The sequence below is a fragment of the Microcaecilia unicolor genome, chromosome 3 (genome assembly GCF_901765095.1).
Source record: "Microcaecilia unicolor chromosome 3, aMicUni1.1, whole genome shotgun sequence".
Lineage (NCBI taxonomy): Eukaryota > Metazoa > Chordata > Amphibia > Gymnophiona > Siphonopidae > Microcaecilia > Microcaecilia unicolor.
This window is the reverse complement of record NC_044033.1, coordinates 327,020,782-327,046,406: the sequence shown is the minus strand read 5'-3', so window position 1 is coordinate 327,046,406 and position 25,625 is coordinate 327,020,782. Positions and strand designations below refer to the sequence as shown.

Below are 25,625 nucleotides of genomic sequence, written 5' to 3'. Positions count from 1 at the left end.
TCCTTCAAAAAGGCGGTAAATAAATCCTAATCTACTATAATAAAACTCACCCTCAACGTTCTGAAGACAACGTTCTGAAGTCACTCAGTCACTCACTGAAGGGTTCATGGATTCATGGTGGTGAAGCCACATCACTGACCATGTCTCTCTGCCCCTCACTCGCATGACGGACCAATCAGAAAAAACACCCTCAACATTCTGAAACACAAAGGACCATCACAACACCGTTCCCAGGCAACACTAGGCAACGTAAGACGGACCAATCAGAGGAAACTACGTGATAATAAGGGAGGAGCATTCCCCAGCAGAATGGCTCATTATCTGTGCAGCACGGAGAGCACAGAACCACCGCTAGAACGAGAGAAGAATATTCCTGCTGTGGGTATGTGCAAAAATAGACCGGGGGAGGGGGGGGAGAAATTTTTAAATGCCTAATGCCAGTACTAAAGAGTGCCAGAGGGCCTATAGCACAGACTACATTTGGGATCGCTTGATATGGAGTCAGAAGAGCCGGAAAACAACGTGCCCGTCACCATCTGGGACGTGGGTGAACAGGACAAGCTGCGGTCCAGCTGGAAGGATTACCCGTGACCCAGCCAGCAGCAAACAGCGACCAAGGAAGGGGGAGGAGTACTCCTTCCCTGCCTAGGAATCGCTGGAGACTGGCTGCCAAACTAACGAAACAACCGCACACCGACGCACCACCTCCATAATTCGAAAAGCATCCACTCTTTCTTCAACAGAAATGCAAACTAATAATACAAAACAAACAAAGAATACATGGTTTCTCAGGCGGCTGCAGGTAACTCCCCACCCCCTTCCTCTTCCCCTTTTGCCGAAGCGGCCAAGGACGTGCCCAACCATCCTCAGCCTCAGGCAAGCTGTCTCCCACCTCGGGGATTCCACGAGCACCCGGAAAAAGACAGTGCTGATTCCTGCAGCGCATAAATGTTCCAGCATTCCCCTGCAGCCAGCCTGAAATGGACCAAACATACCGGATCACCCCCCGACGGCCCGAGACCGTGCCCTTCTCCCTTCCGCCAACTTAAAACAACCATCCCCGTCCTCAGGCAAGCTGTCACCCACCTCCAGGATGCCCAGAACCCCAGCCCAATGGAAAAAGATGGTGCTGCTTCCAACAGCACATTTCTCTTCCAGCATTCCCCTACAGCAGCCCTGAAACAGCCAAAAAATACCGACAGACAAAGAACGTGCTCCTCTACTTTCCGCCCATCTAAAACAACACTGCTGCCTCAGCACAACACAAAAAAAAAAAACATGGAAAAAAAACCACTCAACAAAGGCTGACCCCCCTACAACCACATTTACATTTCACCAACAGAAAGACCCCCCTCCACAAACCTCCTTGACAGACAAAACCACACACACACAATACAACAGAAACACACCGTCAAAGCCACACACCAATCTAAACCACTTTGCCAGCACAGCACAGCACATCCCCCAACCCCCAAGCAAAAAACAAAACAAAAAAAGACACACATCAACAACCTGCACACACACCGCACCCTCACACACTCACACACAAAATAACTCTGTGACACATACACACACACACACACACTCAAAAAAAACCACATGCTAGCGCCCGTTTCATTGGTTTCGGAAACGGGCCTTTTTTACTAGTAAATAAATAATAACAAATTACTGCCCTACCAATGAAATGTTATTCCATTATTATACTTTCTCTGTGTACATCCGTATTGTGCACAAGCTGGCATGTTTGAAAATATAAGTGAAATTAAATAAAAATGCTACCAACAATAAAGAATGACTTGGATGCAGCAGCTCCTAGGTTGGTTTGCTCTGTTTTGAGTGTATGGGGATGACGGCTGTGTGGTGGAGGGGAAAACAGAGACTGCAAGGACCCTCCATTGATGCGGCTGCCGATCTCGCTCCCCTGTTGTCACTTCCTCCTTTTCCTGGGAGAGCCGGCAGCCTGCGCCAATAGGGAGACCGGCCCTGAATAAGTTAGTTTTTTCTTGTTGTTGTCGCTGTTGCTTCCCTCAGCAGCAGCAGCTTGGTTAACAGCGGGAGGGAGGGAAGCAGCTGCAGCAGCTTGGGTGACAGCAAGTGGGAGGGAAGGAAACAGCAGCAGTGGCTTGGTGACAGCGGGAGGGAGGTGGGGAAGTCCCAAATTGAGACTCCCAGTTTTTTTCTGAATTGAGTCGATTCAAATCTATTCACCCAAAACAGATTGACGAATCAATATGAATCGTAAATTGAACAGTACTAGTAGGAAGGCTTCAGTGGCTGTATAATGAGAGCACACATGGTGGGAAAGAAAATGTTGAGGAGACACATGGTTGGAGGGGCGGTAAGGAATGTGGAGAATCGAGACTTTAGAGGAACCCTGGCTTCTGTTTCTCAGATGAGTCAAGGCTGATGGTCCTGCAAAGGAGTATTTTCAACTCCTTGCCAAAATGAGAAATGAATGCCTGTTACTGTTCAACGGTGACATCAGATGGCTACAAGAATACACTTATGCCAAGTTTCAGAGGCATTCATAGTCTGTGCCCCTCAGTCAACAAAATGTCACTACAGTTCCTGGTCTAGCTGCTCAAGGGATTAAAATGTGGGTGGGGGCAGGGAGAATACCACTTTGCAACACACAAAGGTTTGTGATACAGTAATCCTAGTAAGGAATGGTTTTGATGTTGCTAGAAACTTAAAAGGAGCAGAGGAAAGTTGTCAGCCAAATACTTATAGTATTAAATAAATGTTAACAATTGCCATCTGAACTATTCAAGACTTGATACGCTTATACAAGGCTCCCTGATATATTTTTCATAGTGTTTAGAAAAAAAACTTGATCTTCTATAAAAGACCTTTTCATCATTATTCTTTTTTGAAAGCATACAATTAATGTTAAAATTAGAACTACAGTTTAGCAGTTGTTCCGAGTTGACTAGGTTGAAATACCTCTGTGCATCCATTGTAATAAAGAACACAAATATTCACACCTTGGGCTCATATGTATATTTTATTTTTGTTTTCCTTTTTAGCTTTCACACAGCCTCCATTATCTTTTGCTCAAGAGACAATGAAAGATTTCAGTAACCTCCTTCTACCTGTTGGTTCTATTTCTGGCACGACTACTACTCCAACAGTATCGACTGGACATGTTTATAATCCTTCTAGCAGTCGTGCAGAGCCAGAACAGAAAGGACTCCAATTGACAGATCATCGTGTTATTTCTACTGAGAGTGCTGCTGCTTTAGGTAAGAAATGACAATGAGGGGCATTTTCGATGACTCATTCAAATCCAATTTTGGATGTTTTGCAAAAACAAAAGTCCAAAAATCCAGTGTGAAGCATGGTCGTTATCAAACCAAAAATGACAATGAGGGGCATTTTCGATGACTCATTCAAATCCAATTTTGAATGTTTTGCAAAAACAAAAGTCCAAAAATTCAGTGCGAAGCATGGTCATTTTCAAACCAGAAATATGTCTTATCTTTTTGGTTCTAAAATTGGTCTATTTTAGATGTTTTTGTGCTCTGTGAATCTTTCTTTAAGGGCCATTTTCAAACAAAAAACGTCCAAGGGAAAAACACACAAAGACAACCCATTGGGATGTCTGAGGGCCAGTAATCTTACTGGACTGGTCACACAGACATCCCAGTAGAGCAGTGGGGCAGCTTAGGGGGCACTGCAGTTAACTTCACATAAAAGGCCCCAGGTACACATCACATCACCACACCCTTATATTGTATGGTGTGCCCTCCAGGAATAGCAAAAAATGTACTGTACACTTGAATAATGTTAACATAACTGGCAAAATATTGTCAACTTTTTGTTGTCTATATAACTATGTACTTGAGCTGTTAATATGGTTCATTATTCTGTTTCTTGATGAAAATAAAATAATCATTGAAACAAAGAAACAAAAAAATGTACTGTACACCACTACAATAGCCCTTAGCCTGTAGGTGTCACCTATATCTAGATTCAATATGTATTTTGTGGTTTTTGGGGCGCTCACACTCTATACCACAAGTGTACCAGTTAGCGTGGGATATGGGCCTGGGTTCCCTTCTCTACTATCCAGTGCATCAACCACAAGGCTACTCTAGGGACTTGCTTGCTTATCTAAGAGAAATGGCTATTATATCTGCACTTGTCATAGAGCCTGGTGGTATGGGCTGTCCCTTTCATTTCTTGGAATGGTGGGAGGGAGTCATTGCTTCTGGGGGATTAAGGAGGGGTCTTACCTTTATTCTTCCAGTGGTCATTTGGTCAGCACCTTTTTGTCACTTAGTTGTTATAGAAACAGGTCTAGCCAAAAAGTCCTATTTTTTTGCCCTGGACATTTTTACAATATTCCATTATCACAAAAAAACATCCAAATCGAAAGCCCATCCCAGTCCTGCCCAAAACAGTTCTCCAACATGCCCTCTTGAGATTAAGATAAACGGCATAGAAACATCTTAAAAATGAGTTTCGAAAATAGTGATTTGGACTTTTTTTGTGAAAAAAAATGTCCATCTGCCTCTACCATTTTTTGGATGTTTTTCTGTTTCAAAAATGAGCCCAGTGTGTGTACGTAATCTCCAAGGACAAGCAGGCTGTGTTATTCCCACATGTGGGAGATGTCATCCGACTGAACCCCGGTGTGGACGCTAAATCACTAGCACTAAAGAAAGTTCTACCAGCATCCCATTGCACATGCACTGGTGCCTTCCTGCTCAAGCGCGGATCCCTCAATCTCTTTTTTCTTTTTCTGCTGAGAGAATGCATTTGAGTAGTCTTCTCCTGCTGTGCTTTTCAAACATTTTTTCACGATCGTGCTTGCCTTCCCTAGCGGGTAATCATCATCTTTATTTATTTCTCCTGTTTTCCCTTCCCTGCCTTTAAAAGGCAGTTATTTTCTGTTCCTTGGCTGCTGGAGAGGTAGCTCATCCAGCGACCTCAATTAAGTGTTAATTAAGTTGTGGGGAAGTAGAATAGTTGCATGGGTTGCTGAATCAGCTTCAAAGAGCCTGTTTAAAAGAGGCCCCTTAGATTCAAAACTATATAAAGAGGAAAGGTCCCACTGAACTTTCTTTCTGAGAAGTTCCAAGAGAAGAGGACATTTGTCTGGTAAGTGAACACTATTTTGCTTTGTGCTTTGGGAACGTAAAGATTGGGGTTTAAAAGAGGAATTGTAGGTTAGTGTTAGGCAAATAAAAATATAAAAAGCAAATTTTATCAACTAATCTCCATAGTCTTTTCCACTTAGTTTTAAAAACGTTGTACCACAGCATTAACAGAATCTAGCAGGCACTGCAGGATCCAGTTTAGTCTTCCCACCCACCCCTTGGACAACTCTTCATTTATAGTCAGTTATTGTAATTAGGAGTAAGGAGTGCTCTTACAGAGTTTTAAATACATTTCATTACCATCTAAGAAGGAAACACTAAATAAATCATACAATATCTCTCTATATAAAAGGCAACACCAAAGTTCTATGAAGCCTCCAGCCGGAAGTGTGAAGGGGGAGAGATATCCGGTTTCCCCATGAGTGTCTGCCCCGCCCTCTCTGTAACACAAACAGTCAGTGAAGGAAACAGCAGAGCAGGAAATCAAATCGCTGGCTCTGTAACAGTGAAGGACTCAGAGGGGGGGAGGGGAGAGAGGGCAGAGGGCAGGGACACACACACTCCCACATGCACACAGAAGAAAACATTGCTAGCCCCCGTTTCATTTGCATCAGAAACGGGGCTTTTTTACTAGTACTATATAATCTAAAAGACACTTTTATATTAGGCTAATATCCTTAATACTGTAGCAAGTTTTAAATTATTGAAAAACTCAAAAACACTAAGATGAAGTCAGAAGTCCAACAGCAAGAGGGGTGCTATCCAGTCTTTTGCATTGAGTGTCAAATGTATGATTATCTCCCAGTTGGTGAGATGTCATATGTGTGTGCCCGATGCAAAGAGCTCCTAGCTTTCAGAGAACGTGTCCGTTCTCTTGAGGCTAGAGTAGCAGACTTGGTGGAGCTGAGGGAGACAGAGAGGTACATAGAGGAGACCTACAGGGATGTTGTAGAGAAGTCCCACCTCCAGTCTGGTAGCCCTTGTACTACCTTGGAGGAGGGAGGTCTCCTAGAAGGAGAGCATCACCCTGGTGAAGTAGGAAGTACTCCTGCCAGGACCTGCCCACCAGGGGATGTACTATCCTCTCGCACCAAGGATATGTCTCCAAGTGCTGCCCAGGAGGGAAAGGTTAGGACAGCTGTTGTAGTTGGTCATTCGATCATTAGGCATATAGATAGCTGGGTGGCTGGTGGACGTGAGGATCGCCCGGTGACTTGCCTGCCTGGTGCAAAGGTGGCGGACCTCACGCGTCACCTAGATAGGATTTTAGATAGTGCTGGGGAGGAGTCAGCTCTCTTGGTATATGTGGGTACCAATGACATAGGAAAATGTGGAAGAGAGGTTCTGGAAGCCAAATTTAGAATCTTAGGTAGAAAGCTCAATCCAGATCCTCTAGGGTAGCATTTTCTGAAATGCTACCCGTTCCACGCACAGGGCCCAACAGACAAGCAGAGCTCTGGAGTCTGAATGCGTGGATGAGATGATGGTGCAGGGAGGAGGGTTTTAGATTTGTTAGGAACTGGGCAACATTCTGGGGAAGGGGGAGCCTATTCCGAAAGGATGGGCTCCACCTTAACCAGGGTGGGACCAGGCTGCTGGCATCAGCATTTAAAAAAGAGATAGAGCAGCTTTTAAACTAGAAATGGGGGGAAAGCCGACAGTCCATCAAAAGCGCATGGTTCGGGATAAGGTATCTTTCAAAGATATCACCAAAACAGGGAAGATAGGGTATCCTGATAGTGAGGTTGCAAAAGAGACCGTAGTAGATCAGGTGTCCTTAAATAAAAATAAAAATCAGACAAAAGATTGCAAATTAATACTGCCAAGTACTGAGCATGATGTAAATAGGAACAACAAACATAGTTTGAAATGTCTATATGCGAATGCCAGGAGCCTAAGAAATAAGATGAGAGAGTTAGAATATATTGTATTAAATGAAAAATTAGATATAATAGGCATCTCTGAGACCTGGTGGAAGGAGGAAAACCAGTGGGACACTGTCATACCAGGGTACAAATTATATGGTAGTGATAGGGTGGATCGAATTGGTGGAGGGGTAGCATTGTATATTAATGAAAACCTTGAATCAAATAGATTGAAAATTCTGCAGGAAACAAAACACGTCTTGAAATCACTGTGGATTGAAATTCCATGTGTAAAGGGGAAAAGGATAGTGATAGGAGTGTACTACCTTCCGCCTGACCAGGAAGAACAGATGGATGCAGAAATGTTAAAGGAAATTAGGGACGCGAAGAAACTGGGCAACACAATAATAATGGGTGATTTCAATTACCCCAATATTGACTGGGTAAATGTAACATCGGGACACACTAGGGAGGTAAAATTCCTTGATTAAATCAATGGACAGCTGTATGGAGCAGCTGGTACAGGAGCCGACGAGAGAAGGAAAAATTCTAGACCTAGTCCTTAGTGGAGCGCATGATCTGGTGCGGGAGGTAATGGTGCCGGGACACTTTATAACAGTGATCATAATATGATTGGATTTGATATTAGCTTTGAAGTAAGTATACATAGGAAATCAAATACGTTAGCGTTTAACTTTAAAAAAGTAGACTATGATAAAATGAGAAGAACAGTGAAAAGAAAATTTAGAGGAGCAACTGCGAGGGTCAAAAATTTACATCAGGCGTGGATGCTGTTCAAAAATACCATCCTGGAAGCCCAGGCCAAATATATTCCATGTATTAAAAAAGGAAGACAGAAGACCAAACGACAGCCAGCGTGGTTAAAAAGTGAGGTGAAGGAGGCTATTAGAGTTAAAAGAAAGTCCTTCAGAAAATGGAAGAAGGAACCAACTGAAAATAATAAGAAATGGCATAAGGAATGTCAAGTCAATTGCAAAGTGCTGATAAGGAAGGCTAAGAGGGACTTCGAAAAAAAGATTGCGTTGGAGGCAAAAACACATAGTAAAAAAGTTTTTAGGTATATTAAAAGCAGGAAGCCGGCAAAAGAATCGGTCGGACCGCTAGATGACCGAGGAGTAAAAGGGGCAATCAGGGAAGACAAACCCGTAGCGGAGAGATTAAATGAATTCTTTGCTTCGGTCTTCACCGGTCTTCACCAAGGAAGATTTGGAATGATACTGGTGCCGGAAATGGTATTCGAAGCTGACGAGTCGGAGAAACTTAATGAATTCTCTGTAAACCTGGAGGATGTAATGGGGCAGTTCTACAAACTGAAGAGTAGCAAATCTCCTGGACCGGATGGTATTCATCCCAGAGTACTGATAGAACTGAAAAATAAGCTTGCAGAGCTATTGTTAGAAATATGTAATTTATCCTTAAAATCGAGTGTGGTACCAGAAGTCTGGAGGGTGGCCAATGTAGCGCCGATTTTTTAAAGAAGACAGGTCAGAGGCCTTAGAGGGGAGAGTAGAAATGGTGGAAACTCTGGCAAAGCAGCTGTCACAACTCACCGACAATTTAGAGAACAGAAGTCATCGCAACAATGTAAGAATAATCGGCGTCCCTGAGTCGGTAAAGGACGGGGAGCTTCGGGACTTTGTTGCCCGATGGCTGCCTGAGCAGCTGAAAATCGACCAGTCCAAGGGCATGATGCGGGTGGAAAGAGTGCATCGTGTTGGAGCAGCGCCCGAGACTGGTTCTGGCTAAAATCTTGGACTATGCAGATAAAGAACAGCTCATGCAGGCATTTCGAGTGAGCAGAGCTTTGGAATATAAGGGAACCCGCATATTACTGTTCCAGGATTATTCAGCACGAGTGTCAGAGCAGAGAAGGAGAATGGGTCAGCAATGCAAGATATTATATGACAAAAGAATACAGCATGATAATAAGGCTCTCTTTTTCATGGACCCGATGGATCTTAAGAAGTTTGTGGGAAAAATTCAGAAAGAATAATGGCTGAAAGGAACGACAGTTCTGGAACAAGACGGCGCGGCGCGTGTGATCAGAAAGCGGGAATATGTACAGAGTCTGGGTGTCCAGAGCTGAGTGAATAAATGAACCCAAGACTAATGAAGGACATATTTGCGGGACACAGCAAAGACTTCAAAGTGTTATTGCAGTTAAACGGACAGTGGAGCTGGCCACACGGCCTTTGGGGGGAGGAGTGGGGGGAGGCAAGTTAAGGTGGCTGGCGGTTGTGTTCTGTTTTATGTTTTGCCTGACAGAAGCCTTTACTATCTTGATCCCTCCATCTGAGATGTGATGATATAGTTGAATGTTAAACAATTGGGGAATGAACCAATTATTTTGAGGAGTTGCGGGGGGGAGGGAGAGGCTGGTTTGAAGATAAGGGGAGCAGGGTAAGGTTGGAAGGGGAGTGGAGTATGAATGTGGGGGAGTTTGTTATAAGATGGTTGTGGTGGATGGCGAGTTGGGGTATTTCAGAGGGAGGGGAGAGGATCGGGAGGTAGCGGAGGGGGAGGGGCTGGGGGGGGGGGGTATGGATTTGGTCTCCAGGTAAAGACGAACATACCAGGGATATAATAAGGCAGAAGCTCTGGGAAAGGTATTGGAGGTCGGAGGGGCCTAGCTGGGGGGCTCACCTGATGTACATAAAAAGGATTTTCTGGAGAACTATGGTCCAAGAAGCTTTATGTCTTTAGCAAATCTGAGAGTCATGACAATAAATGTTGATGGGATCCACTCCCCTGTTAAGAGAACGAGACTTTTGCAATATTTAAAGAGGTTGAAAGCTGATGTAGCATTACTGCTGGAAACCCATTTAAGTAAAAATGAACATGCTAAGTTAAGAAGGGACTGGGTTGGAGAAGTGTACTCAGCATCCTATAGTGACTGCCAAAGGAGTGGCTGTGCTCATTAAAAAGGCCTTGGCATTTACACCTCACGAAATTATTCCAGACCCAGAAGGATGGTGGGTAATAGTCACGGGGACGTTACAGGGGGTAAGAATAGCCGTATGTAGTTTGTACGCACCGAATGTTTACTCTCACAAATTTTTTACACAAATTCGCTCCAAGCTGGCCACATTAGACGACTACTCGCTGATAGTGGGAGGAGGGGCTGGTGGTTGGGAGGCGGGGGTGGTGCTGGGCAGACTTATACGGTCTGTGACAGAGCCAGTGGTGGGAGGCGGGACTGGTGGTTGGGAGGCGGGGATGGTGCTGGGCAGACTTATACGGTCTGTCCCAGAGCCAGTGGTGGGAGGCGGGACTGGTGGTTGGGAGGCAGGGATAGTGCTGGGCAGACTTATACGGTCTGTGCCCTGAAGAGGACAGGTACAAATCAAGGTAGGGTATACACAAAAAGTAGCACATATGAGTTTATCTTGTTGGGCAGACTGGATCGACCGTTCAGGTCTTTTTCTGCCGTCATCTACTATGTAACTATAACTAGTGATCCATCTTTTGATTGTCAGCTGCCTAGCCAACCCCTGAAGGATCATCTCCATAAGGGAGTCAATTATTTAATTGATGAACTGGCATTGCTGGATACATTGCGCCTTTTGCATGAAGAGGAGAAAGACTTTACTTTTTTCTCTCACCCCCATAAGGTACATGCCCGCTTAGACTATGTATTGGTCTCAGGAGAGTTAATGGGACGGGTACAGCAAGCAATGATTGGGGAGGCTGTGATATCGGATTACGCGCCGGCTCAGTGGAGAATGAATCCTGCACTGTATCAAAGTGATGAGTTTAAAGACTGTCTGAAAAAGGCGTGGTCAGATTTCGAGGCTGAGAACCAGGTAGAGGATGTAGGGGCGAGAACGTACTGGGAAGCAGCTAAAGCAGTTATCAGAGGAAAAATTATAGCATTTGCTGCAGCGACCCGTAAGAAAAGAGATCAAGATATAATAGCTGCAGAGAAACGGTTAGGGGAGGCCCGCCAGCGATATATGGCGCACCAAGTAGAACAGTACAGGTTCTTGTATTTGGATTGTAGGAAGGAGATGCAGACTTTGCTTAATGCCTGCGCCCAGTATAGTATCAAATTATACAAATATGGCCTTCACAGATGGGGGAACAAGACAGGGAAACTCTTGGCTTCCTTGGTAAGGCAGCGTTCCGGAAGGAGTTACATTACTAAAATGAAAGGTGCAGGGGGAGTTAGCATTACGTCCCAAGAGGACATCCAAAGAGAGTTTTCTTGCTTCTACGCATCTCTGTATGATTCGGGCTCTTTTTCCAGTGAAGACTTCTTCAGATCTTTGCAATTACCAAATCTGTCTAGAGAGCAGGCAGATCAGTTAAATACACCCATAACAGGCAAGGAAGTACAAGCGGTTATCAAACAATTAAAATTAGCAAAGGCTCCGGGAACAGATGGTTTAGGCACAGAGTTCTACAAAATTTTACAAGGTCGGTGCGTACCTGCATTTGTTGGTATGTGTGAGGATATTCGGGACTCTCAATCTATGGGCCCAACGTTAACTCATGTTTTCATCACAGTGTTAACCAAAACCAGGGAAGGACCCAGAGCTAGTGGGTTCCTGTAGGCCTATCTCCCTCATTAATCAAGATCTCAAGATACTAGCAAGTGTATTGGCAGCATGGTTGGGGGAATTTCTTCCCTTGCTGGTGCATAAAGACCAAGTAGGTTTTTGTGAAAGGTAGATTTGCGTCAGCCAACATATTGAAAGTATGTCGCATATTGAGAGAAGGCGTGCGTAGGCCAGGGGATTCGATACTTACCAGTTTGGATGCGGAGAAGACATTTGATAAGGTCCTATGGCCTTATCTCTTTTGGGTTCTACAGCGGTTTGGTATTAAAGGGGCCTTTTTAGATTGAATTAGAGTGTTGTACAGTAATCCGACGGCCCAGTTGTTGGTTAATGAGGCCCTCACGCCCAGTAAATCTTTGGGGCGAGGTACTCGGTAGGGATGTCCCCTCTCTCCTTTATTGTTCGTGCTGTCATTAGAGCCATTGGCTGCGCGGATAAGGTGGGAGGGGAGAGTGAAGGGCATAAAGATGGCGACACTAAATACAGAGTTAATATGTTTGCTGATGATACGTTGTTGTTGTTAGACAACGCGAGAGAATCACTGCCAATAGTGATAATCAGAGAATTCGGGGCTTTTGCAGGACTGCGCATTAACTTTGGGAAGTTTGAAGCATTAGCTGTTGCATCCCCATGCCACAGTACAGCCCTGGAGAACTTTCCTCTAATTTGGGCGAGCACAGGGATCAAATATTTGGGAGTATATCTGAGTTCTGACTAGGAGTGTGGATGTATAGGAAAAATGTTATAGAAAAGGTAGAAGTGGTAAGGAGAATATGTTCACAATGGAAGGACCTCCCGGTAAGCTTTAGAGGTCGAATAGCATTGGTCAAAATGGTACTCCTGCCCAAGTTGCTATACCCACTTCAGATGTTGCCACTGTGGATAACTCGGCGGGAGGACACATTATACCGTAGCACAGTTTGCTCATTTATATGGCTTAATAGACGCCCTCGTATAGTTTTCGCTAAGCTATCCCGAATTAGGCGAGAGGGGGGACTCCGACTCTCTGATCTGAGATTATATAATGTGGCAACGATGATGCGGTGGATTCATGAATGTCATACTATGTCCACTAGATATGCTCTTCCCGGATTTTGGCAAAGTTGGTGTGCTCCTTTCGATGTGTTTTATGTATTTAGGGGATATAAATTGGAGCTTGGGACAGGTATCCATAGGAACCCTTTTCTACTGGCTATGGGGAAAGCATGGAAATGGTGGAGAGGAGTGATTGGTAGAGCCGGAAAGGGATACTCCTTTTTTTCCTTAATTGACAATCCGGATTTTCCAGCGGGGAGAGGGTAGAGCACCTTTCAGTCTTGGGTTCAAGGAGGATGCAGATACATAGGACACCTACTGGAAATGGGACTTTCCCGTCTTTTGAGATGGCTAGGCGGACATGGAACCTTACCAATAAACAGTTCTTCCAATATTTACAGATACGAGATCATTACCAGAAGTTAACCCGTGAGACTGATTCTCCATTAAGATTCACGGCCACTGACAGTGTGTTTTTAGCTATGCCGGCATCATTAAATGGGCTCTCCCAATGGTACCATATTATAGTTGATTCTGGGGGGGCTCAAAACCTAGCTGGGCTGGCCTCTGGATAGAGCAATATACTGGGAGAGGAGGTAACACAGGAACGTTTGGGGGAGGCCTTTGAGAATGTTCCCAGGATTACACCTAATTCGGCACTACAGGATATAAAATTCCACATACTTCATAGGATGCATATTACCCGACAAAGGGGAAAGGTCATGGGATTATGGGAGGATGATTGATGTGTAAAATGTCAGGGGGGAGTGGGCTCACTTCTCCATTCCTTTTTGTAATGCCAGGCCTTAGCAAAAATATGGCATCACTCTCTGACGGTCATGGAAAAAACTATAGAGAGAACTTTTGAGTGGTCTTATCCCGCACTGGTCCTGGGAGAAGCAGATCAGTTAAGGAAGGAGGGTTTATCAGAGGCACAATGCCAGTTTGTAATTTTAGCTTCTTTGTTGGTTAAAAAGTGTATCCTGCAATCCTGGGACCAGTTAATGAAGGAAATGGCAGAATGGGTTGAGTTGCAATACTTGCTAACTGCTTCTGGGAGGCGTAAAGAATATCGAGACATTTGGAACACATACTATTAGACAGCTAAGGGGGCAGACCCGCTAGGTGATCCTTTTAAACCCTTGGTCTATTAGGTGTAGACATTCCTGGAGACGTGGGAAAGGGGGAAGGGGAGGGAGGTTTAGGAGGAGTGGAGGAGGGAGGCGGGATATACAACAATAAAAGTCAGATGCCGGATACGGTTCTTCCTCGAAGTGGTTAACGAATATGTGACTGTTTGAGGGAAAATTGGTTGCTACAGGGAAGAGTCATAGTTGAAATAGAGTTTGATTTGACGTGTTATGTATATGGTTTACGACCAAGGTTACTTTGAAAGGAAACACAATGTTATGTAATCCTGCACTTGGCGTTAATAAAGATATTTAAAAAAAAAAAAAAAAACCTGCTCAGTGTGCTGCTGCGGCTAAGAAAGCAAATAGAATGTTAGGTATTATTAGGAAAGGAGTGGAAAACAAAATTGAGGATGTTATAATGCCTTTGTATCGCTTCATGGTGCGACCGCACCTCGAATATTGTGTTCAATTCTGGTCGCCGTATCTCAAAAAAGATTTAGTGGAATTAGAAAAGGTGCAGAGAAGGGCGACGAAAATGATAAAGGGGATGGGACGACTTCCCTATCAGGAAAGGCTAAAGCGGCTAGGGCTCTTCAGCTTGGAGAAAAGGCGGCTGAGGGGAGATATAATAGAGGTCTATAAAATAATGAGTGGAGTTGAACGGGTAGATGTGAAGCGACTGTTCACGCTTTCCAAAAATACTAGGACTAGGGGGCATGCAATGAAGCTACAATGTAGTAAATTTTAAACAAATCAGAGAAAATATTTCTTCACTCAATGTGTAATTAAACTCTGGAATTCGTTGCCAGAGAATGTGGTAAATGCGGTTAGCTTAGCGGAGTTTAAAAAAAGGTTTGGAAGGCTTCCTAAAGGAAAAGTCCATAGACCGTTTTTAAATGGACTTGGGGAAAATCCACTATTTCTGGGGTAAGCAGTATAAAATGTTTTGTACTTTTTGGGGATCTTGCCAGGTATTTGTGATCTGGATTGGCCACTGTTGGAAACAGGATGCTGGGCTTGATGGACCTTTGGTCTTTCCCAGTATGGCAATACTTATGTACTTGTATATTTCTCCTACTACTAATCATTTCTATAGCGCTACTAGACGTGCGCAGCGCTGTACACTTGAAGATGAAGAGACTGTCTAATTAGGACAGACAAACAGGACAAACAAGAGATAAGGGAATATTAAAGTGAGGATGATAAAATAAGGGTTCTGAACAAGTGAATAAGGGTTAGCAGTTAAAAGCAACATCAAAAAGGTGGGCTTTTAGCCTAGATTTGAAGATGGCCAGAGATGGAGCTTGACGTATCAGCTCAGGAAGTCTATTCCAGGCATATAATGCAGCAAGATAAAAGGAACGGAGTCTGGAGTTAGCGGTGGAGGAGAAGGGTGCAGATAAGAGAGATTTACCCAGTGAACGGAGTTCCTGGGGAGGAGTGTAGGGAGAGATGAGAGTGGAGAGGTACTGAGGAGCTGCAGAGAGAATGCACTTATAAGTCAATAAGAGGAGTTTGAAGTGTATACGGAAACGGATAGGAAGCCAGTGAAGTGACTTGAGGAGAGGGCTAATATGAGCATAACGACATTGGCAGAATATTAGTCATGCAGCAGATTTTTGAACAGATTGAAGAGGAGAGAGATGGCTAAGTGGGAGACCTGTGAGAAGCAAGTTGCAATAGTCTAAGCGAGAGGTGGTAAGAGTGTGGATGAGGGTTCTGGTAGTGTGCTCAGAAAGGAAAGGGCGAATTTTGGTGGTGATATAGAGAAAGAAATGACAGGTTTTAGCAGTCTGCTGAATATGTGCAGAGAAGGAGAGGGAGGAGTCGAAGATGGCCCCAAGGTTATGAACTGATGAGACAGGAAGGATGAGAGTGTTATCCACAGAAATAGAGAATGGGGGAAGAGGAGAAGTTGGTTTAGGGGAAAAGATAAGAAGCTCAGTCTTGGTCATGTTTAGTTTCAGATGGCGCTGAGACATCCAGGCAGCAATGTCAGACAGACAAGCTGATACTTTGGCCTGGATTTCGGCTGAGATTTCTTGTGTGGAGAGGTAGATCTGGGAGTCATCAGCGTAGAGATGATACTAAAAACCATGGGATGAGATCAGAGTACCAAGGGAAGAATTACAGATGGAGAAAAGAAGAGATCCCAGGACAGATCCCTGAGGTACACCAACTGACAGTGGGATAGAAGTAGAGGAGGATCCACTAGAGTATACACTAAAGGTACGCTGGGAGAGACAGGAAGAAAACCAGGAAAGAACAGAGCCCTGAAATCCAACTGAGGACAGCATATCAAGGAGTAGGCTGTGATCCACAATGTCAAAAGCAGCAGATAGATCGAGAAGGATGAGGATAGAATAGATTCCTTTGGATCTGGCCAAGAACAGATCATTGGAGACTTTAGCAAGCGCTGTTTCAGTTGAATGAAGGGGGCGAAAGCCAGATTGAAGTGGATCAAGAATAGCTTGAGATGAAAGAAAGTCAGGGCAACGGCGGTGAACAGCAAGTATCTTGGATAGGAAAGGGAGAAGGGAGATGGGGCAATAGTTGGAAGGACAGGTAGGGTCCAATGAAGGTTTTTTAAGGAGTGATGTGACTACGGCATGTTTGAAGGCATCAGGAACAGTCGCAGTGGAAAGTGAAAGATTGAGGATATGACAGATAAAAGGGATGACAGTAGGAGAGATAGTGTTAAGTAGATAGGTGGGAATAGGATCAGAGGAACAGGTAGGTAGTTTCGAGGAGGAAAGAAGATGTGTCGTTTCCTCTTCAGTGATTTCAGAAAAGGAAGAAAAGGAGGCAGGGGTTGGAAGGTTGGACTAAGGAAAGGAGAGGTGGAGGTGACCCTGGTTGAGAATTCAAGTTTAATCTTGTGAACTTTATCATGAAAGTACTCAGTCAGAATTTGGGGAGAAAGTGAAGGGGAAGTTGGAGGTGAAGGCACTTTGAGGAGAGAGTTCAGTGTGGCAAAGAGACGTTGAGGGTTTGAGCCAAGAGAATTTGTCAACTGGATGTAATAGTCCTGTTTGGCAAGTAAAAGAGCAGGCTGGAAGGAGGTCAGCAAGAATTTGAAAAGTATGAAGTCAGCATGGGCACGGGATTTCAGCCAAAGGCGTTTGGCAGAGCGGGCACAGGAACGTAGGTAGTGGATGTTAGAGGTCAGCCAAGGCTGGGGTTTGATACGTTTTACAGAACGGGGAATGGGAGGAGCTAGAGTATCCAGAGCAGAGGAGAGAATAGTATTATATAGGAAGAGACAGCTTCATTGACAGACTTGGATAACATAGTGGTACAGAAGAGATTTGAAACACTGGAGGACAGAGTAGAAGAGTCAATAGCCTGAAGATTCCTAAATGTATTGGTTAAGATTTGACGGGACTGGGGAGGATGGACCATGCGGGTCTTTCTCTGCCATCATTTATGTTACTATGTGTTTAAGTGTGAAAGTTATCAGATGATGGTCAGAGAGGGGAAGAGTTGAGGCACAGAAACTGGAGAGTGAGCAGTTTGAGAAGAGGATAAGATCAAGACAGTGGCCATTCTGGTGAGGGGGGGACAGTGGAGCACAGTTGAAGATTGAAAGAGGATGTTAAAGCAAGGAACTGAGAAGCATAAGAGTCAGAGGGATCATTAGCATGAATGTTAAAATCCCCAAGAATGAGAGAAGGAGATGACGGTTCAAGAAAGAAGGAAAGCCAGGCATCAAAGTCAGTGAGAAAGGAAGAAAGGGACTTATCAGGGGGTCGATAAATGACTGCTACTCGGAGAGGCAGAGGAGTAAATAGACGGATGGAGTAGACTTCGAAGGAAGAAAAACAGTGAGACTGAGGTGGAAGAAGAGGTTGAAATCTACAAGAGGGTGAAAGTAGTAGCCCGACACCACCTCCACGGCCAACCAGGTGAGGAGTATGGGAGAAAAGATCATCTCCATGGCATAGGGCCACGACTAAAGAAGAGTCTTCAGGGTAAAGCCAATTTTCAGTTAGGGCAAGCAGATGGAGAGTACGAGAGATAAAGAGGTCATGGATGTAGGAAAGTGTGTTACAGACAGAGCGGGCATTACACAGAGCGCAAGAGAAAGGCAGGGAAGGGGGGGGGAGGAGAGGAATAGAAATTAGATTGGAGATATCACGGTGTGACTTGCACAAATTGGATGAGAGCTGATGTGGAGGAGCAGGATTGGGATTTATGTCCCCGGAGAAGAGTAGGAGAGGTATGACGAGAGCGACGAAGGCAAGATGTACTCAGATAGAAAGGAGATGGATGAATGGAAGGAAGGAAATGTTGAAGGTTGAGAGCTGAGAAAAAGGAAGAGGAAAAAAGAGATGGTGAGATGATGAATACAGAGGGTGGGCAATGTGTTCCTGCAGTGTACAGTGGTTTCAGATAGAGAAACAGATTAGGAAGGGACAGTACCAAGAAGAAAAAGTGTACTGGAGCCATAAGTAGTAACTCCAGTTTTTCAAATCAGATTTTTTTTTGTTTCCTTTATTTTTTGTGAGTGGATGCATTCTTAGACTGCAGCCCAGACCTCAGTTTGAATCCCTCCCCCCCCCCTTTTTTTTTTTTAATTGTTTAAGGTTAAGTTTAATTTAGCCGAAATTCCTTTTTCGATATCACAGAAGGCTCCCAGTGACTTCAAGCAGTGCACTAAGTGTCGCTGTGTTATTTTACTTACGGACCCGCACAACTGGTTCATTGGATGCCTTGGGCCAGATCAATGTCGTCATATGCTGGCCAGGAAATGGAGTGTGATTGGCTCAACAGGAGAAGCTTTTTGGCTCTTCGAAAGCTGGATAATCATTTTTCGCACCAGTGACATTGACCTCCATGGTTGCTCTGACACCAGTAACCACTGGGAGTGCACCAGTATTGAGTGGATCTCCACCTGTCTCAATGCCAGGCGCTGTTAGCATTCCCCGGGACTGGTCAACATCAGGCCCGACACCAGCGAGATGCTCAGATTCTTAGGCGTCATCGGTACTGGGGGATCAAGGCTGTATGCATCGGGGGAAGCCCAGGAAGCATAAGCATTGGTCCTCCTCAACGCACCGTGCCGGGAACACTGGGCCATTGGACTCTCTGATACCCAAGAAGTGCCAGCATCGAGAGTTGTGCTCCTCCTCCTTGAAAGAGGTGCCAGTGCACCAGTCATCAAGCGGCCAGGTCCGATTCACCGGTTTGGCACCAATGACTTCAGACTGCCTCCACCTGGCTGCCATGCCTTTGCTGATGCCTGCCCTCGATGAGCGGTTCCAGAGCTGGCATAGGTGCTGCAGGAAGCTTCTGCTTTGACATTGAGGGTGCTTGTGCCCTCAGCTAAACAGCCCCAGGCCCCCCCTGTGGCTCCACTGATGCTGGTGCCCAGAATATTGACACTGCATCTTGCAGGGTGTCAGAGACAAGGCCTGCACAAATGGTACTCCTCTGACATTGGGGGAGGAAGCTTCCCCGCAATCTGAGAGAAGGGCTTCACCTCGCTGCTCCTTGGAGTGTGGACATTGTTCCACTAGATCGAGTTTGGTGCATACTCAGTCTCCTGATTCTCAAGAGAAAGAGAAGTCTGACTGGAACTGCTCATGCGTATCAGATGAGGATCCACATTACTTCTCAGAGGTAGAGTCATATGATATCCCTTCTGATCCCTCACCTCAAGAAAGACAAAAATCTGCTCCGGAGGTTCCCTCTTTTACTGGTTTTGTTAGGGAGGTGGCTGCGGCCATCCGTTTTAATTTGGAGACGCAGGAGGAGCCTAGGGCAGAGATGTTATCTGTTTTTGGGTATAAGTCTCCCCCTAAGGAAGGGGTCACTGTGTCATTGCACCTTATCATTAAGGACACACTGTTGAAGAACTAGGAGTTTTCCCTCACAGTGCAGGTTGCACCTAAGAAGGTGGATACACACTATAGTATCCAAAAGGCGCCCGGATTCAAGAGGGCACAACTGCCACACCACTCCATGGTGGTCGAATCTGCTCTCAAACGAGCTAAGAGCTCTTGGTCTCATGTCTCAGCGCCCCCATGGTGAGAAACCAGAACCTTAGACTCGTTTGGGAGGAAAACATATCAGGCCTCGATGCTCGTTGCTTGCATCCAGTCTTATCAGCTCTACACAAGCCTTTATTTGGAGTCTATAGTTAATAGCACACTTAATCTGGTGGATTCACTCCCTGTGGAGTATGTCGCTGAGCTTCGCCATTTAGCCAATAAGCAGGTGGAATGACGGCATTATTTGGCCAGGAGCGCTTATGACACTTTTGATATTGCATCCAGACTCTCTGGAATGGATGTGGGGACTCTCATCGCTGCGTGCTTCTGACCTGGAACAGGCAGTTCAGGAGAGGTTGGCGAATGTGCCCTGCTGAGGGGACCACTAATTTGGAGAGAAAGTGGAAGAGGTTGCTGACCTCATTAAAAAGCACACTGATACTATCCACACTCTCTCTCAGCAACCTCCATCTGCATCTTCTTCAACAAGAAGATTTCCGACTGGGCAGAGGCGTGCAGATCCTACTGCTCTCAATGGCGTAGGTACCAGCCTTCTGTTTGTTCTACACAGGGCCCCCATCCCAAGCCTCGCTAGTCCCATCCCCAAAACTCCCAGCCGGCTCCCCAGTCAAAGCAGGGGAGGGGCTTTTGACTGGCCCCAGAAGAGCATAGCTACACAAAGACTATCTGTTCAGGACGACCTACCTGTCAGAGGGAGGCTCACTTTTTACCACCACAGAATGGCCCTTTTTAACCTTTGACCAGTGGGTACATCAAATAGTCTTATGGATACACTCTGAATTGGTGTCAGCGACCTCCAACTTGCCCACTAAGAATGTCTTACATCAGCTCTCAGCACAAGCATGTACCTATACAGGAAATTTCCGCCCTTCTGCAGGCCCGAACAGTTGAACCCATACCACCAGAGGAGAACGGGCAGGGATTCTATTCCAGGTATTTTCTTGTGATCAAGAAAATGGGAGGATTCTGGCCCATCCTAGACCTAAAGGCCCTGAACAAATTTCTGGTAAAGGGAAGTTCAGGCTGATTTCTCTGGGCACCTTACTTCCTCTTATTCAAGAAAAATGATTGGCTATGCCCTCTGGACTTAAAGGATGCCTATACCCACAATTCGATACTTCCCAGTCACAGGAGGTATCTCAGATTCTCCAAGGACAAGCAGGCTCTGTTATTCTCACAAGTGGGTAGACACCATCCCGCGTTGACCAGCTCGGCAAATATGCCAAAGAAAAATCCAGAGCTTTTTGGAGCACGAGCCGAACTCCAGTGTGCATGTGTGTGAGTGCCTTTCCGCCCGCTGTACAAACACACCAACTTAGTTTCGTTTTTTCCGCATGAGAACAGCTGCTTTTCTGCTTACTCCTCACTTGCCCAGTTAGAGGATTTTTGAGTGCCTTTCAGCTTGTTTTGCTTTTTTGTTTTGTTTGCCAAAAAAAACCCCACAGAACCCTGTATTTTCTTAGTTTTGCTCCGTGTCTAAGTTTCCTTTCTTTTTCGACATGGATCGTTTTCAGGTCTGCCCGGTCGGGTCTCTTTTGTTCCTTCCCCTTTCTTCAGACATCATCGTGACTTTTAATTTGGCTGAAGCAATTTTTCCTTCCATGTCCACGAAGACTCCCACTGGCTTCAAGCGTACCCGGTGCAACCGGACCATCTCGGGAAAGGACACCCATTCTTGGTGTCTTCAGTGCCTTGGGCCTGACCATAGCCCTGCCAACTGTGGCCTTTGTCTTTGTATGAAGAAAAGGACCCAGGAAGCTCAATGTGAGAAACCTTTTGGAACCTGGTCCGGTGCATTGGCATTGAGGTAGAAGGTGTCAGCGTTGACATCGACTGTTGCATCAGGAGTCACAGTAGGAATGGTTGCTTTGAGAACTCAAGACACTGGGAGCAGTGAAGTGTCCAGTGGGTCTCCACCTGTCTCGAGGCGTCCTGCTATGCAGTCCCCCCAGGACCATCCATTGTAGTACCTGACCCTGAAGGGACGGGAGGATTCGACATCATCCTCGTCGGCACCAAGAAGCATGGTTGATGTACATTGGGCGAAGGCCAAGAAGCACTATCACCGATCTCCATCAACACTTGATACCTGGAGGTCCAGGGTGCCAAGGGATTCGGCACCCGAGAAGTGTCGACACCAGGAGGACAGCTCCCCCTGCATCCAGGAGGTGCCAACATGTGCGTGTCCAAGCAGCCGAGATCCTGCTCCCATACTGGCCCCGGTGATTCCGCAACCTGCACCCCAGCCGACCCCAGTTTTTCCTGATGGCAGCCCTCGAGCGTATCCAGGCCTTGCTCTCTTAGCTTTTGGATGGCCTTATGCAGTGATGTGCGTCGGTACACTCCTGCGGCCCGCCAGGCTGCTCAGGCTCAGCCCGAGTGAGCTCGTTCTTGTCAGCCTAATGCGCCCAAGGTCCCTACCGCTCCCCAGCAAAAGCAAGGGGCGAGCTTTTGACTAGCTCCAGCAGAACGTAGTCACAGTCAAAGTGTCCATCCTGGACGACTTGCTGGTTTGGGGGAGGTTAAAGTTTTTTTCACCAAAGGTGGCCTCTCATAACCTCTGACTGATGGGTTCTTCAAATAGTCCGATTCAAATACACCCTCAATTTGCTTTCCAAACCTCCAAATCTCTCTTTAATGGTGGACAATTCAGTCTAGTTTGACTTTATTTATTTATTATATTTGTATCCCGCACTTTCCCACTAAAAGCAGGCTCAATGCGGCTTATATAGTAATAGGTAACACAGAATTTTGTTATGTAATGTAGGAAGTTAAGTATAACATAATAGAAGGATGGATGGGTAGGTAGGTAGAGACAGGTGATAGAGAGAGGAGGGTAAAGTGGGAGATAGATTCTGGGTCAATGTCATTTTCTCTTCAGTATATGTAAGGTAGATGGGTTCATGAGATTAATCTGGGTCTTTTGGGTAGGCTTGTTTGAATAGATGGGTTTTTAGTGCTTTTCTGAATGGTAGGTGGTCATGGATTGCTTGGATAGGTCTAGGGAGAGCGTTCCATAAACGGCTGCCCAGGAAGGAGAAATTGGATCCATAATAAGTTTTGTACTTGAGACCCTTACAGCTGGGGTAGTGCAGGTTGAGGTACTTTCGTGAGGATACAGACATGTTTCTTGCTGGAAGGTCGACCAGATTTATCATATAGTTCAGAGATTCTCCATGTATTATCTTGTGGATTAAATTCTGAACTTTGAAATTGATAAGTTCTTTAATTGGGAGCCAGTGCAGTCTTGCACGGAGAGGAGTTGCACTCTCAAAACGTGATCTGCCAAAGATGAGTCTTGGTGCTGTATTTTGGGCGGTCTGAAGTTTTTTTAGGATATAGGCTTTGCAGCCTAAGAAAATACTGTTGCAGTAATCAGCATGCGTAAGTACTGTGGATTGCACTAAATTCTGGAATGTTTTCTGGGGTAGATATGGTTTTACGCGTTTCAATAGCCACATCATTGTGAACATTTTCTTTGTGGTGGATGTGGCGTGATTGTCGAGGGAGAGGTGGCTGTCTAGTGTCACTCCAAGGATTTTCAGGTTTTCAGAAATGGGGATTGTAGTGCTGGAGATGGTGAGATTAGATGGGGGAATTGTGGAATGCTGAGATGAAAGGATTAGGCACTGTGTTTTTTCTTTGTTCAATTTCATCCTAAAGGTGTTGGCCCAGGAGGTTAAGATGTTCATGCCCATGGATATTCTATCAGAGATATCTGTTAGGTTTGATTTAATGGGAATGAATATAGTAACATCATCAGCATAAATGAAAGAGTTGAGACCATGTCTGAATAGGGCTTTGGCTAGTGGGATCATCATTAGATTGAAGAGTATCGGTGATAAAGGGGATCCTTGAGGTACTCCGCAGATAGGTGACCAGGGGGATGAGATATTAGTGGGTGATTTAATTTGATATGATCTTGAGGTGATGAATCCTTTTATCCAGTTAATAATGTTACCGCCGGTTCCAAGTTTGTCCAATAGTTTGGTTAGTATGTTGTGATCTACCATGTCAAATGGGACTTCCATTCCAAATTCCTCAGCCACAAAAGGTGCTGACGACGGATTCATCTCTCCTGGGATGGGGAGCTCATGTAGATAGGCTTCACACTCAAGTAGCTTGGTCCCTCCAGGAAACAAATCTTTAGATCAATCTCCTGGAGCTCCGGACGATCTGGAATGCTCTAAAGGATTCAGAGATTGACTGTCCCATCAAATTATTCTAATTCAAACAAACAGGTTGCAATGTATTACACCAACAAGCAGGGGGGCACCGGATCTCGCTCTCTGTGTCAGGAAGCCGTCCAAACGTGGCATTGGGTTCGCCAACACGACATGTTTCTCCAAGCCACTTACAGTGGGGGAAATAAGTATTTGATCCCTTGCTGATTTTGTAAGTTTGCCCACTGACAAAGACATGAGCAGCCCATAATTGAAGGGTAGGTTATTGGTAACAGTGAGAGATAGCACATCACAAATTAAATCCGGAAAATCACATTGTGGAAAGTATATGAATTTATTTGCATTCTGCAGAGGGAAATAAGTATTTAATCCCTCTGGCAAACAAGACCTAATACTTGGTGGCAAAACCCTTGTTGGCAAGCACAGCGGTCAGACGTCTTCTGTAGTTGATGATGAGGTTTGCACACATGTCAGGAGGAATTTTGGTCCACTCCTCTTTGCAGATCATCTCTAAATCATTAAGAGTTCTGGGCTGTCGCTTGGCAACTCGCAGCTTCAGCTCCCTCCATAAGTTTTCAATGGGATTAAGGTCTGGTGACTGGCTAGGCCACTCCATGACCCTAATGTGCTTCTTCCTGAGCCACTCCTTTGTTGCCTTGGCTGTATGTTTTGGGTCATTGTCGTGCTGGAAGACCCAGCCACGACCCATTTTTAAGGCCCTGGCGGAGGGAAGGAGGTTGTCACTCAGAATTGTACGGTACATGGCCCCATCCATTCTCCCATTGATGCGGTGAAGTAGTCCTGTGCCCTTAGCAGAGAAACACCCCCAAAACATAACATTTCCACCTCCATGCTTGACAGTGGGGACGGTGTTCTTTGGGTCATAGGCAGCATTTCTCTTCCTCCAAACACGGCGAGTTGAGTTCATGCCAAAGAGCTCAATTTTTGTCTCATCTGACCACAGCACCTTCTCCCAATCACTCTCGGCATCATCCAGGTGTTCACTGGCAAACTTCAGACGGGCCGTCACATGTGCCTTCCGGAGCAGGGGGACCTTGCGGGCACTGCAGGATTGCAATCCGTTATGTCGTAATGTGTTACCAATGGTTTTCGTGGTGACAGTGGTCCCAGCTGCCTTGAGATCATTGACAAGTTCCCCCCTTGTAGTTGTAGGCTGATTTCTAACCTTCCTCATGATCAAGGATACCCCACGAGGTGAGATTTTGCGTGGAGCCCCAGATCTTTGTCGATTGACAGTCATTTTGTACTTCTTCCATTTTCTTACTATGGCACCAACAGTTGTCTCCTTCTCGCCCAGCGTCTTACTGATGGTTTTGTAGCCCATTCCAGCCTTGTGCAGGTGTATGATCTTGTCCCTGACATCCTTAGACAGCTCCTTGCTCTTGGCCATTTTGTAGAGGTTAGAGTCTGACTGATTCACTGAGTCTGTGGACAGGTGTCTTTCATACAGGTGACCATTGCCGACAGCTGTCTGTCATGCAGGTAACGAGTTGATTTGGAGCATCTACCTGGTCTGTAGGGGCCAGATCTCTTACTGGTTGGTGGGGGATCAAATACTTATTTCCCTCTGCAGAATGCAAATAAATTCATATACTTTCCACAATGTGATTTTCTGGATTTAATTTGTGATGTGCTATCTCTCACTGTTACCAATAACCTACCCTTCAATTATGGGCTGCTCATGTCTTTGT

At 45.4% G+C, this 25,625-nt stretch overlaps 1 protein-coding gene across 1 annotated transcript in view; it reads left to right on the top strand.

Moving 5' to 3' along the window:
• Nucleotides 1-25,625, top strand: part of SCAF8 (SR-related CTD associated factor 8) — a 1,046,706-nt gene that overhangs the window by 788,228 nt on the left and 232,853 nt on the right. The window contains 1 exon segment of the mRNA XM_030198392.1: nucleotides 3,027-3,242. Coding sequence (XP_030054252.1) covers nucleotides 3,027-3,242 — 216 coding nt within the window.